This window comes from Rhagoletis zephyria, unplaced genomic scaffold (genome assembly GCF_001687245.7).
Source record: "Rhagoletis zephyria isolate East Lansing unplaced genomic scaffold, Rhagoletis_zephyria_1.1 Rzeph_scaffold_00281, whole genome shotgun sequence".
Lineage (NCBI taxonomy): Eukaryota > Metazoa > Arthropoda > Insecta > Diptera > Tephritidae > Rhagoletis > Rhagoletis zephyria.
The window spans coordinates 265,624-285,883 of NW_016157365.1; the positions used below are offsets into that span (position 1 = coordinate 265,624).

Consider the following 20,260-nt stretch of genomic DNA (forward strand, 5'->3'; position numbering starts at 1 on the left):
GAGCTATTTTAGCCGGCAGTTCATACTGCATCCTCCGGTGGACAAAGCCAAGCGTCGAGTGACCAGAAGGCTGCACAAACTGCCAACAACCTGTGCCCTCCTTGCTTTCACTTGCGGTTAAGTTCAGGTGGCCATCGGGAAGGCAAAAGCCTCCAAAGCCATGGGTCCCGACGGTATATGCATGCTGATGCTGAAAAATTTGGGTCCTGCGGGGGTAGCGTACCTAACGGAGGTCCTCAACTTGTCAATGGCCACTCTCATCATCCCAGACATCTGGAAGGTGGGGAGAGTGGTCCCACTGCTCAAACCGGGGAAACCTGACGGACGATAACACTCCTTTCCCCGGTAGCGAAGACACTCGAGGCTCTGCTGCTCCCGTATTTCACAAAACATTTGACTNTATCTGGAAGTTGGGGAGAGTGGTCCCACTGCTCAAACCGGGGAAACCTGACGGACGATAACACTCCTTTCCCCGGTAGCGAAGACACTCGAGGCCTTGCTACTCCCGTACTTCACAAACCACCTGACCCCAGCGAAGCATCAGCATGGTTTCCGTAAAGTGCACAGTACAACAACAGCACTTAACGCCATAAACACTCAGATAACTCGTGGCCTTAACCGTAACCGTCCCTGTGAGAGAACGATTCTAGTAGCGTTGGACTTGTCAAAGGCGTTTGACACCGTCTGCCATTCCACGCTACTAGAAGATATAGAGGCCTCCTCTCTCCCACAGAGGCTCAAACGGTGGTCGGCAAATTATCTGAGTGGTCGACATTCGTCGGTAATGTTCAGAGACAAAACGAGTAAGCAGCGAAAAATAAAACAGGGGGTTCCTCAGGGTGGTGTCCTTTCCCCGCTACTGTTTAACTTTTATATTTCAAAGCTCCCTCAACCACCAGAGGGAGTCTCGATTGTCTCCTATGCCGACGATTGCTCGATCATGGCGACTGGGAATGGAATTGATGACCTGTGTTCGAAAGTAAACGGCTATCTCTCCGAACTTTCTCGCTTCTTCACTGCAAAGTGTCTAGCCCTCTCCCCTACGAAATCCTCCGCGACCCTGTTCACAACCTGGACGAAGGAGGTCAGGCTACCGCTGGGGATTCACGTCGATGACACACCAATTCCGACGGTGAATAACCCCAAAATACTCGGAGTAACATTCGACAGCCTGCTCTCCTTCTCTGCGCACTCAACCGCTATTGTCAATAAAGTACAGAGCCGCAACAAGGTCCTCAAGTCGCTAGCCACAGAAGTGGCCACCCAAACAGACAGCTGCTTGCAGAGGTGCCCTCGCCTAGGTACGTCAGAAGGCATCTATATGAACTGACGCACGAAGTCCAGAGGTTCATCAAGCACCTCTGGACCCGTCAGCTTACCGACTGGCCCTGAACGGCATTCACAGGGAGTCAGTCTCGAGTTATGTAGACTCTAGACCTATGAATGCCGTTCTAGGCATACCGCCACCGGACATGGACGAGACGGAGCTTCATCTGCCACGGGAGACACGAACGACAATAGCCCAACTCCGCTCTGGCGACTGCAGCAGGTTAAACTCTTACCTGAGTAGATTGAATGAGGATGTGCCAAATGAGTGTCCGGCATGCGAAGAGACCCCACATGACTCGAAACATCTCTTCGCATGCCCGGAAAACTCGACAACCCTAACGGCTTTGTCCTTGTGGACCGACCCGATAGAAGCTGCACGCTTCCTAGGGCTGCCGTTAGTGGAACTTGACGACAACGACTGAGATATCAACCGATCGGGCGGGGTTGTTGTAGCCGCTACAACAACAACAACAACAACAACAACAACAAAGGAAATATGTCTTCTCTAACACGCTAAGCTCTGTTCAAACTGTAAGGAAGTTTTGAGTCCAAGCAAAGTTTTGGAAAAATTTCATCTGATCAACTAACAAAGGGGCATGTACTGCTGTTATCCATTACCTACTTCGAAACTATAAAGGACTTTGTTTACTTAGAAGCCATCATACTCGTACTGCCAGTCTGGGATCAAGCAAACCGTAACTCTTGCCAAAAGGCACTTGTTTACGATAATTGGAAAGCGGGGGCTTTGTAAATGAACTCAACCTTAACAAATCTGTGTGCATTTTTGTCTGCTCATATGCCACAGCAAAGTTGACGATGAAGAGATGAAGAGTTTTGCGGGCCTTCCCCTACCCGAGCTCAGATGGATCCGTCTGCCCTTTCATACATCGAGTTTAAATACGCTTCGAAATTCAGAAGTATATTGACTCGCCTTCGTTTTCAAATCATACTTTTATTTCGCCCATCGGTAGGAAATCACTTATAAACGCATCATCAGGTGGTTTACATGAGTATCATAAGGACACGGGTGTAAACGAGGTTTCCTATTCAGAGGCCCGTCAGAATGGGTACTTGTACGTCAATAACGGAAAAGTATGCGCAGGAAGTGGCGTACGTAACGTACAGATACGCCACAATGAAGGTGTTGCGTCTGCAAACAAAAATCAGCTGCTCCTTATGGCCACGTACTTGGGGTTTACACTAGTTAATTTTGCAGATACAATGGCAAAACTAATATATTCATACTTCTCTTGATGTCTTCTTCACTGTGTTTGGCTTTTCGAAGACAGTTTATTGTCTGGACGCCTACTTTACTCAAACAATATGACAATTAATACATATTCTCAATTGTCTTATCTTGGGTAAACGCAAGGTTATACAAACGTCAGCAGTGACAGGCTTACGTGCATCAAAAGATGAGTGTTGGCGAACGGTCGTTGGATCCGTCGACGCGAGGGTTGCCAATCTGACACTCTCTATGCAAACACACACAGTCTACTCAACTGTCAGTTTCATCCTTGCGCGGAACGCATTGAAAGTGACGGGGCCCTTAAGTGTTTAGTACGCCAACAGTTATGTAAATATGATAAATCTGGCATTGTTATCGTAACGCTTTATTTGTAATCGTACGCAGGTGTTTTTGTTATGCGAGGGCTATTTGTGTTGTTTCCGAATCCCAATCGTGGTCGCAGTTAGCTACAGGATGAATTTCGTGAAGGATCGATACTTTTACTTGGAAGTAGTATCGAAAGAAAGTATCGATACCTGAAAAATATCGGATCTAAAGTATCGATACCTACTCATATCGATACTGTATCAATTTAACTGAGTTAAAATTTTCAAATAGGTAGCAACCTTCCTCAACAGTATTTCCATCAGTTATTTTTCTTAAACCTCTTTAATTTGATACCCATATTGTAATATTTCATTTACTTTATCAATATAATTGGATTTAAAAATTTTCAAACAGGCGGCAACTCTTAAAATTTTTGTGATATGAATGATCCTGGTGTAATACCGAACAATAAAAAAAAATTATTCAAATCGGTTCAGCCGTTCTCGAGTTTTGATGACCGTGACAAACGAACACAACATTTTTATATACATATATAGATATATGGCTTTATTCATAAAAGTAAAGTAGGTTTAAAGAGCTTTACAAAGTGACGTTTTCATACATTTTTCAGTTTATAAACCTTTTTTAAAGCTACTTTATTTTTTGTGAATAAGGCCAATAGACTATACATAAATACATATTTATATGTTTACCCGTCAACTTATTTTGGATTCTATAAATCAAGCCGAAAATTATGCAATTCTTTTTTAAAGCAGGTTAACGTCTTTTAATGCAATATATACCTTGTTTATACCGACACATAAAGCGCTTTGACCCAGTTCACTGTGAATAAAAACGGAGGCATAAACGCAATTTCAATGCGCTGTAAAATTCATAAGTGTATTGACTCGTTGTTTGCAAATCGGATTTTTATTTCGCACATCGCACAGTGCAAGATTTTGCCGTAGGTTAAGAGATATTGACTTAAAATTTGCTTAAAAGTTCCTTTAGGCAAAAACTACTTCCCCTCCTATTAAATCATAATGGGAACTAAAATAGTTATTATAGTAATTTTTTATCGTAAAGATATTCGGCAGATTCTGGAATTCACTTCCGAGTGAATTTCAGCCCCTGCCCATTTGATTTCAAAGCGAACTTGACTCCAATTCACTCGAAAATTAATTGCAGAACCTGCCGGATAGCCCGATGTCAGTTTTTGAGATCCGAAAAAAATGTACTCACTTAATTGATTTTTTTTGGCCAAGGTCAAACAGACAAACAGACAAAAAATCTACAGTGTTATTATAGTATAGATAGATATGGATACTTTACTTTAAACATCTATCATAGATCTGCCTTCACACCACATTTTAAATTCATGTGATTTACGGTTCCAAAGTTATTGCTGATTAAAAATTCCACGCCTATGGAATGTGCCACGCGCCTTGTACAAACTCATTCATATATACCTTACTATGTATGTATAAGCGCCTACCATGAACATGTCTTCATACCAAATTTCAAATTCATGTGACGTATGATTTCGAAGTTATGGCTGATTAACAATTTCACACCCATAGGAAGTGCCACGCCTCTTTTTTTATGTATGTGAACACACCAAATTTCAAAGTCATGTGACACGGTTTCGAAGTTATAGCTGATTAAAAATGTCACGCCTATGGGAGGTGCCACGCCCCCTATCAGATCCCATTTGTTTATACCCTAGGTTACGTTCGAGGTCACTCTCTATACACCAGCTAGAGCCCCATGAAAATCCATTCAGTAGTTCCGGAGATTAGTGAGTTCAAACAGACAAACAATTTACAGTTTTATTATAGTAGTAAGAAGATAGATAGATAGACTTAGATATTATGTATTGTATGTATTTATAAGGCCCACTTGCAGAATATCCAGAGTTAAATATATAAATAGAGAATTAAGGCTCAGTTAGTCTAGACTTAATTTTCGCAACTTAATATTTTGCCCTACCTTTTATACACTGAGGGAAATAATGCATAGTAAAAATGAATACTTTATATTTGATTATCGTTTAAAAATGTTCGTATTTAAAAATAATATTTTCATACAAAATTTATTACGCACGTATTTGACTGTTCACATCTGAGTATGTATATGTAAGTGTACATACGCACCACAAGCATGCAGAGCGCCGCTCTGAGAGCGGTGACAACACACACATCCATACATAGTACATACATGTTTATCCGTACAAATCGCGTGCTGTGGTGTTGATGGATACTCAACAATTGAAAGCAAATTTATATGCCTGGGTGTAGCTGAGTGCGCAAAGATGCTTTCCACAAATTGTTAATATCCGTAGATGGTCGGGTTCGAATTCCACTGCAGGCAACATGCAAATTAATTTTTTTTTTTTTAGTTTTTGTCTGATTGATTATTCACTTCACGGATGCTTTTTCAGTACGAACGCGGTCATTTTAATATGCGCGTAACTGAATTGAATATTTACCAATATACAGTACTTTCGTTGATGTTTATAGTAAGATCAATTACGTTTATATTTGATTTTAATATTTTTTTCCCTCAGTGTATGAGAAACTGTGTTGGCAGTTATTAAAACTTAACATACAGTAAGAAACTTGAGAAGCTGTAGGTTTTAGATTCTTAAGTTACGGCCTTACCGAAATGTAGAGCGGTGAGAGACTCAGGCTTGCCAGATTTTCGTTTTTGCATCTCCCAAAAATAAATTAACGCCAACATATTTTTTGCGTACACTTTTTTTGATGTGGCATTTTAGGCGGCAAACTGTTAAACACGTGAAAAAGAAAACACGAAAACAAAATATTTCCGCTTCTGGCTTAAGTTGACGTGTTGTATAATCATTGATGATTTCTTACGGTAAGTTAAATTAAGTTAAGTCCAGACTAACTGAGCTTTTAAGTAGCTCAGATTTAAGTTTTTATATTCCTAAACCAGACAATGTCTTGCAGCATTGGCCCAGAGTTAACTAACCTGAGGGATTTCTAAATTAGGTAGGCACCACTCTTTCTCTCTCTTTTTTGACGTTTGTTTACATTTGTTTTTTTGGATTTTTAATATAAAATTTCAAATAGGTACAAATTGCAAATTGGCCAGCGACACTTCTGAGAGTTATCTTAATTGGATGGACCGCGAACGCAGTTGGTGCATTTAATACGGGAGACTGACCGAAACCTCAGAGCTTAAGGCGGAAAAATGAATATGTGCATATACATATTGGCACAGAAAATTTTTCGCAATTATGAAAAGTTTTTTATTTTTTATACATAAATATATCGAGCCCTAACCGCCAAAATAACGTAAGCGACATTTTTTTCAAAATTTTCTTTTTGATGCAGAAATATTCCTAGAACATCTAGATACAATTCTGCATCAAAAAGAAAATTTTGAAAAAAATGTCGCTTACGTTATTTTGGCGGTTAGGGCTCGATATAGTTCTTACTCAAGGCACATTGAACAGGTAGAATCAGTATAGCAGCTGATTTATTTTTTTTTTTTTCAAATTATTTGGTCTCGAAAATGTCAAATATTTTTAATTTCTTCTCACATAAATTCTAAATTGTTAAAGTATATTTGTGAAACCTTTTTCCAATACAAAACAAGCGATTGAATAGCAGCTTTTGGAACGCTCTCACAACTCAGCAGCATAACCGCTGGGCCTTACAAAGGATGAATCAATGCTTCGAGAAGGAAACAAATTGGGAGCACTCCATAATCCCAACTTTAAAGATCCGGACAAGACATAATCCAGACAATTTTTAAAAATCCAGACAATAAAAAATCCAGATAGGACATAATACAGACATAACAAAATCCAGACCAAATAAAATACAGATAACACATTATTCAGACAAGCCAAAATCCCGACAACTCAAAATCCCGACAAGACACAATCCAGGCAAAAAAAAATTACAATGCGTCCGGCAATGGAATTGAAGACTTATGCTTAAATATAAACGGTTACCACTCCACATGTTTTCGCTCATTCACTGCGAGGAGTCTAACCTTCTCCCCTACAAAATCCTCGGCAACGATTTTACCACAAGGACGAAAGATGCGTATTCTCGTCGATGGCAAACCAATTCCGACGGTAAATAACCGGAAAATTGTGGGATCTAGCTCTCGTTCCCGGCGCATACAACCGAAATTGCCAACAAAGTACAGAGCCGTAGCATAGTCCTCAATTCCCCAATTCGGCAGTACTTGGACAAAGACAAAGAAACGGTATTGCAAACATACAAGGCAATTGGCCGTCCGGTTCTAAATTATGCAGCGCCTGTGTGCTCGTCGGGGACAATCGGTTCGCAGTGGACGAAACTACAGACATGCCACAATACAACATCCCGGACAACCAGGGGATGCCCNGTCTTTAGTTTCGTCCACTGCGAACCAATTGTCCCCGGCGAACCAATTGTCCCTGACTTTGTATGTTTGCAACACCGTTTCTTTGTCTTTGAGGACTAGGGCTCTGTACTTTGTTGGCAATTTCGGTTGTATGCGCCGGGAACGAGAGCTAGATCTGACAATTTTCCGGTTATTTACCGTCGGAATTGGTTTGCCATCGACGAGAATACGCATCTTTCGTCCTTGTGGTAAAATCGTTGCCGAGGATTTTGTAGGGGAGAAGGTTAGACTCCTCGCAGTGAATGAGCGAAAACATGTGGAGTGGTAACCGTTTATATTTAAGCATAAGTCTTCAATTCCATTGCCGGACGCATTGTAATTTTTTTTTGCCTGGATTGTGTCTTGTCGGGATTTTGAGTTGTCGGGATTTTGGCTTGTCTGAATAATGTGTTATCTGTATTTTATTTGGTCTGGATTTTGTTATGTCTGTATTATGTCCTATCTGGATTTTTTATTGTCTGGATTTTTAAAAATTGTCTGGATTATGTCTTGTCCGGATCTTTAAAGTTGGGATTATGGAGTGCTCCCAATTTGTTTCCTTCTCGAAGCATTGATTCATCCTTTGTAAGGCCCAGCGGTTATGCTGCTGAGTTGTGAGAGCGTTCCAAAAGCTGCTATTCAATCNGGATCTAGCTCTCGTTCCCGGCGCATACAACCGAAATTGCCAACAAAGTACAGAGCCGTAGCATAGTCCTCAATTCCCCAATTCGGCAGTACTTGGACAAAGACAAAGAAACGGTATTGCAAACATACAAGGCAATTGGCCGTCCGGTTCTAAATTATGCAGCGCCTGTGTGCTCGTCGGGGACAATCGGTTCGCAGTGGACGAAACTACAGACATGCCACAATACAACATCCCGGACAACCAGGGGATGCCCTCTGATGTCGCCAGAACATCACATCCACAGTGAAGCCGAAATTCTCCCAGTAAGGGGCACAACATCATTATCAGCAAGCGGTTCCTAGTAAGGTGCTACAGACGTCAGCACTCGAACTTGCCTGAGCCGAAGGACCAGGTCCAGCACTACGCACAACACCCTTGGGACTGGGACTGTACAGACAGGCCATTAAAGGCATTTACCAACTCAAGTCGAGTGAATGCCGTCATCAGTACCAATCACCACCTGTGAACGAGAGTGAGCTTCAACTGCCACGAGATACCCGCGTAACTCTGGCCCAACTTGCCTCCCAACATACAAAATGAGTGTCCAACATGTGGAGATTCGTCCCATGACACCAACCACGTCTTTACATGCCCACTCAATCCAACTCAACTAATATACCTCTCCCTCTGGTGCTACCTCATCGAAATATCAAGTTTCCTGGGCCTACCGATAGTTGAGCCTGTGGACAATTACGGGCTAAGTAAGCCTTTACAACAATAACNCGTTGGGGTATCTCGTGGCAGTTGAAGCTCACTCACGTTCACAGGTGGTGATTTGCACTGATGACGGCATTCACTTGACTGGAGTTTGTAAATACCGTTAATAGCCAGGGGTGCTGTGCGTAGTGCTGGACCTGGTCCTTCAGCTCAAGCAAGTTCGAGTGCTGACAACTGTAGCACCTTAATGGGAAAATTTCGGCCTCACTGTGGATGTGATGTTCTGGCGACATCAGAAGACATGCTCTGGTTGTCCAGGGTGTTGTATTGTGGCATGTCTTTAGTTTCGTCCACTGCGAACCAATTGTCCCCGGCGAACCAATTGTCCCTGACTTTGTATGTTTGCAACACCGTTTCTTTGTCTTTGAGGACTAGGGCTCTGTACTTTGTTGGCAATTTCGGTTGTATGCGCCGGGAACGAGAGCTAGATCTGACAATTTTCCGGTTAATCACCTTTGGAATTAGTTTGCCATCGACGAGAATACGCAGCTTTCGTCCTTGTGGTAAAATGGTTGCCGAGAGGGTTAGGCTCCTTGCAGTGAAGAAGCGAAAAAATGTGGAGTAGTAACCGTTTATATTTAAGCAAAAGTCATCAATTGCATTTCCGGACCCATTGTAATTTTTTTTGTCTGGATTGTGTCTTGTCGGGATTTTGAGTTGTCGGGATTTTGTCTTGTCTGAATAATGTGTTATCTGTATTTTATTTGGTCGGGATTTTGTTATGTCTGTATTATGTCCTGTCTGGATTTTGTATTGTCTGGATTTTCAAAAATTGTCTGGATTATGTCTAGTCGGGATCTTCAAAGTCGGGATTATGGAGTGCTCCCCGATTTTTTAATTATTTTTATATTTTGTCGGGATTTCTTGTCTGAATTGTGTCTTGTCGGGATAATGTATGGTCGGGATTGTGTCTTGTCGGGATTATGTATGGTCGGGATTTGGACGTGTCTGGATTATGTCTGGTCGGGATTTGGTCGTGTCTGGATTATGTCTTTCAGGATTCTGTATTTCGGTATTTTGTATATCGGGATTTCATTATACACCCAAACAAATTTACTAAGAAAGAAAGTTGCAAAAATTTTAATTTTTTTCCAATTTCAAATTTAAATTTTTTATTTTTTTGTATTTCANCGTGTCTGGATTATGTCTGGTCGGGATTTGGTCGTGTCTGGATTATGTCTTTCAGGATTCTGTATTTCGGTATTTTGTATATCGGGATTTCATTATACACCCAAACAAATTTACTAAGAAAGAAAGTTGCAAAAATTTTAATTTTTTTCCAATTTCAAATTTAAATTTTTTATTTTTTTGTATTTCACATTGATTTAGAAGAAAAAAATCAGAACAGTTTTTGACACTTTCGATACCAGAATAAACAACAAAATACACGCAAATGTTGTTTTTGCTATAATAACTGTGGGATATGCCTTGGTTCATACTACACCAAAAAAACATAAAAGAAAATCTCTAAACTTTGTTTAAAACTCAGTAAAATTCAATAAATTTTAAACTTTCTATTCCAATTTTTTAGAAAAATTCTTGTATGCAGTTTTATAGCGCATTCAATTTTAGTATAGCTAACTGCAAGTTTGAAGTAAAATTTCTAAACTTTGTGCGAGAGCAAATAAATCTGCATACTAATTTGCAATTTTCTATTTAGAAAACCGCGTTAATTTTTGGCAATTTTTTTAATGTAAGTTTGTATACATAGGTATGTATGTTGCGAAAAATTTACAGTCCCAATACTTTCGTCACGGTATGTATGTATTTACAAATATTTTTTAAATAGCATAAACATTTTTGAAATCTCAATTTTTTTATTCTTGGTACTGGCAGAATTGACATATATATGTAAATATAATTAGCAAGTTAACCTTCGAAAATTTCTGGGGTAAATAAATAGTTAAAGATTTAACTCTTAGTTTTACTCCTAACCATTGATTGTGCAAGCCAATTTATCAATTTAACCGGTAAACTTCGAGTTATATATGTAGATAACATGGGGCCTGTAACAAAAAGTTTACAATTGTAACAATGTAACAAGTTTACAAGTTATTAGTGATTCGCTTGTAACTACAAGTTCTATGATTTTTTGTAACACAATTTGCTTTTTATATACTCGTAGCTATTAGCGAAATATTCTACACTTGTAAATGTTTCTACAAGCATTTGTAGATGCTTTTCGATTTTCACATTAATATACAAATTTTGAATAGCCTTGATTTAGTTATTTACAAGCTAGAGCTCTTTTTAAAAATCGACTATCCGGCTGCTCGCTTAGTCGACTAGTCGATTAGCAATTTTTTTTGTCGGTTGATAGTCATATAGAATTATTCGATGAACCGCTCGCATTCGACTAACCGTTCACTTTCGTCTAACCGTTCACTATCGAGTAGTCTGAAAATCGACTCACCGAAATTATTCGAATAGTGACAGTTTTTCACCATTAAATGATTTGTATTAGCGTGGTTGGGTTTTGTCAATAAGCATAAGTATTCAAAAAATAAAATGTTTACTCAAAGAAAACAACTAGTTCATAAATTGAAAATAAACGCATTTTCGACTACATAGTTGTTTGTGAGCGATTAGTGGAAAAAGTCGAAAAGAAACGGTTAGTCGATTAAGTGAAGTTGATAATTTTTTGAAACAAATTTTGCTGTTCGACTAATCGATTAACAAGTAGGGACACGATATCGAACCGGAAGTATCGATATACTACTAATTTAAAGTATCGCTGTAAAAATATAGGATACCCATTATTACCGGGATAAATGGACCCGATATTTCCAATATCAATATCAAATTCAAAAAATTAAATCTGAATATTGGACTCTGTAAAGCCCTAAATAAAACCATATTGCTTTACATATCAATTCCAAAGTAAAGAAATATGGGCTTTTCCAGCGGTTAGTCATAGTACGACATAGATTTGCAATAAATGGAACCGCTAGGGTACGCTTTAGTCAAAATAAAAAATATATTCGACATAAAATTCATATTATATTTGCGTCAAAAGTTAAATTAAAACCAATATTAACAAAAAAGTTTCTGTGGAGATTTTAGTACCGTAATATCGTGTAACGTTACGTCAGATACATTAACGTTGTAATGCGCCTTTGCGATGAAGAAAATAAAGAAATTCTAAGAAACCGAAGCACCGAATTGTTTTATTCACGATAACTGAGCCTATATCTTTAAGCACAGTTTCACACTGTTCTCGATTCAGTCTGAACCTTTCCAAAAATTATGCGTCTCTCAGGAAGGAAATATTCATTCTCTCTCGATAACGATACACTGTAGGAACGTTTTCGTTTTTACTTTCGGAATCACTTGACCACATAGCGACAGAAAAATTGTATGCTAACGGCAAAATACTTCACTAAACTGAATCTACTCAGCGTTCAAGATAGGTAGAAAATTGCTTACAATTGTAGAAAGATCCGTAACACAACTGTACAAGTGTGTTCGTTGTGTTACGGAAATAGGCTACAATTGCACACAAAGTTCAGTAATTACAAGTACGGCACTTGTAACTACAAGTTGCTTTGTGTTACAAAATATCTACACTTTTAAATTTATTTGAACACTTGTAGGACTTGTACCGAAAGTAATTTTTTTTGGAAAGTTCCTTAAAAATGTTGCAAAGTTGAGGACAAATCAATGAATAGCTTTCAAACTGCAAATCCGGTTGGAAAATGTCTTTGCCACACAAATTTAATAAGGTTTACAAGTACATATAAACTAATTTCGAGATTGAAATGTCCCAAAAATTTAAATTAAATGAGTGCACTTATTTTCAGATCCCAAACTGAAATTTCGAAAACTGCTCCACTTTATTATATTTTGACTTCATATTCGGATACAACGGAAAATTTTACCTAGGAAATGATAGTCAAATGCAGAGGTCGAAAATATCCCTCAACACTTTGAAAGTATCCCAAAATAACCGTCCCTATTTAAGAGAAAAAATAACCCACAAAACGGAACAGGTGGTTTATTTTGTGTAGATGTGTGCTCCTCTCAGTGGGAAAGGGTTATTTGCATATCTTTTTCCGTTGCTGTTAGACACGGACACTTATCGCTGGAAGAGGAAAAATAAGTGTTAGAGTGCGGTTACCCACGAACATGTACGNCACTTGACCACATAGCGACAGAAAAATTGTATGCTAACGGCAAAATACTTCACTAAACTGAATCTACTCAGCGTTCAAGATAGGTAGAAAATTGCTTACAATTGTAGAAAGATCCGTAACACAACTGTACAAGTGTGTTCGTTGTGTTACGGAAATAGGCTACAATTGCACACNACACTGTAGGAACGTTTTCGTTTTTACTTTCGGAATCACTTGACCACATAGCGACAGAAAAATTGTATGCTAACGGCAAAATACTTCACTAAACTGAATCTACTCAGCGTTCAAGATAGGTAGAAAATTGCTTACAATTGTAGAAAGATCCGTAACACAACTGTACAAGTGTGTTCGTTGTGTTACGGAAATAGGCTACAATTGCACACAAAGTTCAGTAATTACAAGTACGGCACTTGTAACTACAAGTTGCTTTGTGTTACAAAATATCTACACTTTTAAATTTATTTGAACACTTGTAGGACTTGTACCGAAAGTAATTTTTTTTGGAAAGTTCCTTAAAAATGTTGCAAAGTTGAGGACAAATCAATGAATAGCTTTCAAACTGCAAATCCGGTTGGAAAATGTCTTTGCCACACAAATTTAATAAGGTTTACAAGTACATATAAACTAATTTCGAGATTGAAATGTCCCAAAAATTTAAATTAAATGAGTGCACTTATTTTCAGATCCCAAACTGAAATTTCGAAAACTGCTCCACTTTATTATATTTTGACTTCATATTCGGATACAACGGAAAATTTTACCTAGGAAATGATAGTCAAATGNATTCTTAGTTATAATTTCCTTCGAAGACACCTTTTATGCACCTGTAATATATTCGCTGAAATCTGAATAAAACTATAACGATTTCGAATGTTGGTTGACTTGATGTGTCCCGTACGTGACGTGGGTTGTTTGAATTTTTCTTCAGTATTTCATGACTTTTTTTAAATGTTTCTTCGCACTATTAAAGACTAGTATATAATCAATTAAATTAGAGAAAAAAAAGTATATATCTGATAAGACAATTAAGTGCTATATGTAATATAAACCGTAAAATTAGTTGAACTTGTCTGTACGTAACAGTGGAATGCACCTACGCAGGGTACCGTAGAAATGCGTAGGAACATATCAAATTTGCTGTTGATAGACATATAGAGAGATATAAGCAACGTCAACGTCGTGGTCATGCGGTGGCAGGGTTGCGTGCTTTTAAATCCATATTGATTTAAAATCCGCAATCAGTTAAGAAATATATTTGATTTGTGTTTTGGTTTGTTGACCAAAGAAAAAATAAAATTTACATATTTGTGATTTGATTTGTCAACCAAATAAGAAATACAAATTTTTGATTTGATTTGTAGAGCGAATCAATTTGATTTGTAATTTTTCAACTATCAACTTCCAGTTCTACGAAAATCTTCGGGGCCCTCGGGACTAATCCACGATTTTCCAGACTTCTTCGGGATTATCGGAATCTTCTGGACCACTTCGGGATTTTTGGACTATTTCGATATGGAAATGAATTAAATCGATTCATGATATCGATTCTTTCTTAAATATCGAACATTCCTAGTTCCCAGGTTGAGTCTCTGTGACTATATCATTTTCTTTATAATTACCTTTATTTTAATCTTCCTTCCTTTATCGTCATCTTACTTCATCTTTATAATCTTTATGTTTATCATTTTCTAAATCTACATATTCCCCTTCACCTTTGCCCTTATATATGTAAAATTTTTAAATTTACCTTGATCTTAATTTTTGCATTTATCTTTACGCATCTTTGTTTTTGTTTTTATTTTTTACTTTGCCTTTAGTCTTTTCTTTATCAATAAAATGAAATAGCTTATTTTCGGTGTATCATATTAAGAATGTGCACGCTCTCTTCTTTGTCATAAATGTTCGCACATGTATTTGTACGTATATGTCGTATAAAGAAATGCCTAACGCTTTGCTTCCACTTATTACGCCCACTTATATTTTTCAGTCCTACAATAACCCACAAATTAAGACACTTAAAAATAAAAGTCCCTGCCAAAGTGTTTTTGCCCAAGGAAAATTTTAGCAGCTGATAAATAACCCAAACGGAAAACACAAAATGATCGCACAGAGTGATTTGCCACGGTGGGAAACACTCTTTGCTTGAGAGCTGAGTGTTTGTGTCAGTGGTAAACACCATACGAGACACTTGGTGACGGTTATTTTCGATCTCTGGTCAAATGTCACAAACTTTGCCGTTTTCGTATTACTTAACCAAACTTCAAAAAGCGCTTCGCGTGTAGGGATGGGTAAATTCGATATTCGAAGCTTCGATATTCGAATTTTAGGTCCAAATTGGCGAATTTTTGAAATCGAACTTTGTGTTGCTAAAATTCGAATAAAATCGAATTTGTCCAGAAAAAGTCGAATTTGATCTTTATTTCCAAAAAATCAACTCTTCAACTTTTTTGTTTCTGACTAAATTTGCCATCACTGTGTGTGGCACTCCATTTGCCTTAGGGATTCAAGTAAAAAAATACATGTTTTTCGATCTGATACATAAAACAAAGAATCTGTGCCAAGAAGGAACTGTTATTCCAAACTCAATTTTAAAAATTTTTGTATAAAAAACTAGTTTCTTTGTTGATTTTTTATTTTAAATTTTTAGAGGCTTTTACGTCGGTAGCATGAACGAGGGATTCGATATTTATTAAAAGATTTCGAACTTTTTTGGCCTTATCGAATTTTCGGAGCTTTTTTTGGCCTTAGCAAATTTTACTTTCATTGAATATAAACGAGAAAACATAAAACAAGGACCTTTACCCTTTTCGAAACGATGCAATTCTAATTTATCTAGCCTCCTATATAAAAATATGATTTTTTATTAAAAGTGAAGTTAGCAACTTTTCACTCTAAGCTAGCGATATATGAATTTTACAATCAGTTTATCGTAAATTTCAAAAAGTTTTATTTAATGGTATGTTTAAATGCTTTCAGATATTGAATTTTTACTCATATTCATAAAATTTATGACTCAATTTGAATCCCGACATAAATCCCGGGATCCCGAGATTACCTAAAAAATATCCCGAAATCCCGGGATCCCAATTTTCCTGATATTTTGGCATCCCTAGTGCAGACCCAAAGGAGAAGCCCTTAATTCGACTCCTAATTTTTTTAAATTGCACGATACAGATTTTATGACTTGGTGTTAAATTTTTAGCGCAAACATCTCCGAACTCGATTAAGAAGTTTCACTTCAAAAAAATGTTGCGAAATTCCAAAAAAATTCGAATTAAATCGAATTTTCACCACCAGATTTCGAATCGAATAATCGAATGGTTGGGTAATGTTCGAAATTCGGAAAAATCGAATTTCAACCCCCCACTACCCATCCCTATTCGCGTGATATTTCACTCATTGTAAAAAATTATGCCTTTGGGCGAATTATTTTTTTTTTAGTTAGCACCTGGATGTATCTGCTTATCTGTGGTGTCAAAATGGAATCTGATAGAATTTCTAAGTTGGAGTCTATGGAATATACAAAATTTTCCAAAATTTTCTAACTTTACATACATGCAATAAAGTATTATAACATACAACTAAACTATTAAAGTTTACGAACAAAATTTTGTGACTGATGGATGGTATAAAATTAATTTTTGCGTGAGTTTCAATAACACTTGTTTGATAACCGTTATCTTGCTGATGACATTATTTTCATGATGTTTGGTGTTTATTTTCGTAACAGTTCGTTATTTTTCTAACATTTACTAAAAGATCATCGAATTTGAAGTATTTGTTTTTTAGGTATTTAGTGCATCTAGAATTTAACAATCTTACATTGTGTATCGGTTAGAAAACATGTATAAAAAACATCATTCATTTGACTCGAATGAAAATAGGCTGGTTTTCTTTATGCAGTCCATTTTAAATTATAATTACTACTTTAATAAATTTAAATTATTGTTCGCTGCCATTTCATTCAACGGCGCAAATTTATTTATAAAACAAATGTCGAATAAAAACAGTAGGTTTTGTTTACTTTTGAACACTTGAAAGAAATATGCGCTGACTAAAATCGGGTTTTTCTTAATGCGGTTCATGAATTATTTACACTGCCAGAATAGCGTTAACATTAAACTGAACAAATTTGCAATCAACTATTTTCTTATATAAGTTCTTCACATGAAATGTGTATTACATGTTTATTTTTCAAGAAAATAATGTATGAAAATAAATAATGTAATAAACAAAGCAAAGGTATAAAAATTATAATAGAATGTTAGAAAGAACTAATCGAGGCAACAAATAAATTCTGGTGATGGGTTGGATCAGAGACCAAAACTTATTTGGGGTTGCGTAATTAATCGAAGATCTCAAAAGACACCCGCTCTCACCTGTAATGTTTGTGAGCATCCAAAAACCTTATCGCAAATGCAGCATTTGTAGCTTATTTCCTCGGCATTCAAAGCCGATATAGAAGTAGGATTACTCGCACACATGTTTGTCGTTTTCGCAGTTAAGTTGAAATTGGACACCGTCGTCAGCGCAATTGTTGAAGATTTGAGAAGTAGTTCAGTAGAAGACTTTGCTTTCAAGTAGTTTGTACTAAACGACGAGTGACACGTCGACGACGCTGAGGAGGAGGGCGAAGAAGGTACCGACGGCACGGATGATTTATACGCCGGAAGTTGTTTATAATAATCTAAACAATCAGTACAACCCGCGCGTGCGTAAACATTTTTAGGCGATGAACACGATATTGGCGTACTTAAGTAGTTCGGCAACGTCGATAAACGGGAGTTGTTCAACTGGGCGGCAGAAATGGTATCCGCTGACGCTGAGTTAATGACATACGGTGCAAAGTAGCGTTTTTGGTAAGGTGTCACCGCTGTGGGTGCGTTGAAGTTGGGCACCGCGTATGTAGCGAACATATGAGGAAAAAATTGCGCGTACAATTTCGTTGCATTTGCGGCTGCAGCGGCGGCTATGAAGTCGGAATGGAATCCATGGTAGGTAGGTGTTGGATAGGCGGGTTGACGAGGTGTAGTGATTGTTGGCGCCTGATCTGCTGAAGGAGAGGATTTCGACAGGTCCAGTATATCAGTAGCAAGAGACGCTGAAGTCTCGGACGTAGGAGTGCATGGCTTGACCTTGTGCGTCGGTATTTTGGCGGAATCCTTGCAATTTTTTGAAGCACCTTTTGGTTGCGCATCATCACCTAATATGCGACTAATACTGAAATCGGTGACGTGAGTGGCTTGGTGCGTTTGTTCGTCACCCGATTCCGAGCTGTTGCTGCTGGACACAGATTTCGCGGGATACACATCATAGTTTTGTAGGCGTTGCAGCATAGTATGCTTGAAGCCCATTCTAATATCGTTCATTACCACACAATACTGAGTTTAAAATAGGGATATATTTTTTTATAAATATTCAGCGAGCTTTGTTGAATTAGTTTTTTTTATTAAATTGGTTTCGGATTTAAAAATGTTTAGCAATAAAATTACAAATCACTTGTATGCGCACGTTTTCAATCGCGTCAAACTGTCACGCTGCACGTCAAAGTACGTTATGTTGCATTGCCGTTAACCGAAGTCTAACATCACTTCATAAAAACTCCGAAAAATTGTATCGGCCCCGTGCAACCAATGAACACTTGAACGCGTTTAAAACTTAACAAAACCTCTCAGCACACTTGCTCTTGTCACTTGTTGACGATTACCAAGCGCCGCTGCCACGATCATGACTGCGGTTCAAAAGAAAAATCAACGACCACAAGAAAAAGTAAAACAATAAAAGGAGCAGCAACAGCAGCGATAATGCCCATAAAATGCGTCAACAGTGCTAACGTTAAATGTTGTCAACACAACACTAAATCGCTACTACCAGCTGCTTGCTCCTCCCTCCAGCCCAGCTTCGCCTCTTCCTACGTTCGCTGCTTTGTTCGCTTTATGATCGACCTGAGCGTAGTCAATGTGTTGGCAATTTGTAAATGTCGATCCGTTGTCGTGCTCGGCTACATACTACATGCAGTCGCTGGCGCTCAAGTGGGCAAGCGAGAACTCTCTGCCTCTCTTTGTTTTACTTTGACTCTCCACAGCAGCCGTGTTTAAGCCATTGTTTTTATTGCCATCGTTGGAGCTCCGGAAGTTATCTACTGTTTAATAAAAAAATATTATATAGAATATCGCAAACGTTAGTAGGTCGTTTGTAGGTCTATGATAGATAAAAATTAACGTTTGATAGATCTTCCTATTTCTACAATAAGAAAAATAAAAAAGTTCAATATTTCTACGGAAGTTAGCCCCCTGTTTTTTTAATTTTGCCGATAGAATGTTGAATTGCCGACTAAGTGATGCAGAATCGTTTGTAGGTGATTGATAGATGACATTCGGTCTCCTTTAATGCTCAATATATAAATTATTGACGTGAAACGGTTTTGGAGAAATGTGTTGTACCTAAATAGAGCCAAGTGTACCGAATGTATCTTTATCTTACTTAGAATATTACTTAGAATAGCACAATCGTTTGTAGGTCGTTTGTAGGTCTATTATAGACAAAAATTAACGTTTGATAGATCTCCCTATTTCCAAAATAAGAAAATTAAAGAAGCTCAACATTTTTACGGAAGTTAGCCCCCTGTTTTTTTTAATTTTGCCGATAGAATGTTGAATTGCCGACTAAGTGAAGCAGAATCGTTTGTAGGTGATTGATAGATGACATTCGGTCTCCTTTAATGCTCAATATATAAATTATTGACGTGAAACGGTTTTGGAGAAATGTGTTGTACCTAAATAGAGCCAAGTGTACCGAATGTATCTTTATCTTACTTAGAATATCACAATCGTTTGTAGGTCGTTTGTAGGTCTATGATAGACAAAAATTAACGTTTGATAGATCTCCCTATTTCTAAAATAAGAAAATTAAAAAAGCTCAACATTTTTACGGAAGTTAGCCCCTGTTTTTTTTTTTGATGATAGAATGTTGAATTGCCGACTAAGTGATGCAGAATCGTTTGTAGGTGATTGACAGATGACATTCGGTCTCCTTTAATGCGCAATATATATGTAAATTATTGACGTGAAACGGTTTTGGAGAAATATGTTGTACCTAAATAGAGCCAAGTGTACCGAATGTATCTTTATCTTACTTTGAATACTGCTAGAATATCACAATCGTTTGTAGACTATTTGTCCCGGTGTCCCGGTCCAACCTTAAAATGCCCCGGGGTTCGTTTAAGTGTCCCGGTTTTCGATTTGATTGCACAAATTTTGCATAAAAATGACTACACTGAGAGAAAAAACGCGTTGTAATATTAAGAAAAATTTTATGAATTTACTGGGGGAAATAACGCATAGTAAACATGAATATTTTTTATTTGATTATCGTTTTGAAATGTTCGTACTTAAAAACAATACTTTCATACCACGCACACGTGGTGTTGAATCAAACTGA

At 37.7% G+C, this 20,260-nt stretch overlaps 1 protein-coding gene across 1 annotated transcript in view; it reads right to left on the minus strand.

Moving 5' to 3' along the window:
- The window catches only part of LOC108358662 (zinc finger protein 629-like), a 53,588-nt gene extending 35,111 nt beyond the window's left edge, over window positions 1–18,477 (minus strand). Inside the window, exon 1 of the mRNA XM_017610103.1 lies at window positions 17,200–18,477. Within this exon, the coding sequence (XP_017465592.1) occupies window positions 17,200–18,189 (990 nt within the window). The 5' untranslated portion in view covers window positions 18,190–18,477. The remainder of the gene's footprint in view (window positions 1–17,199) is intronic.
- Between the last annotated feature and the right edge of the window lie 1,783 nt (window positions 18,478–20,260).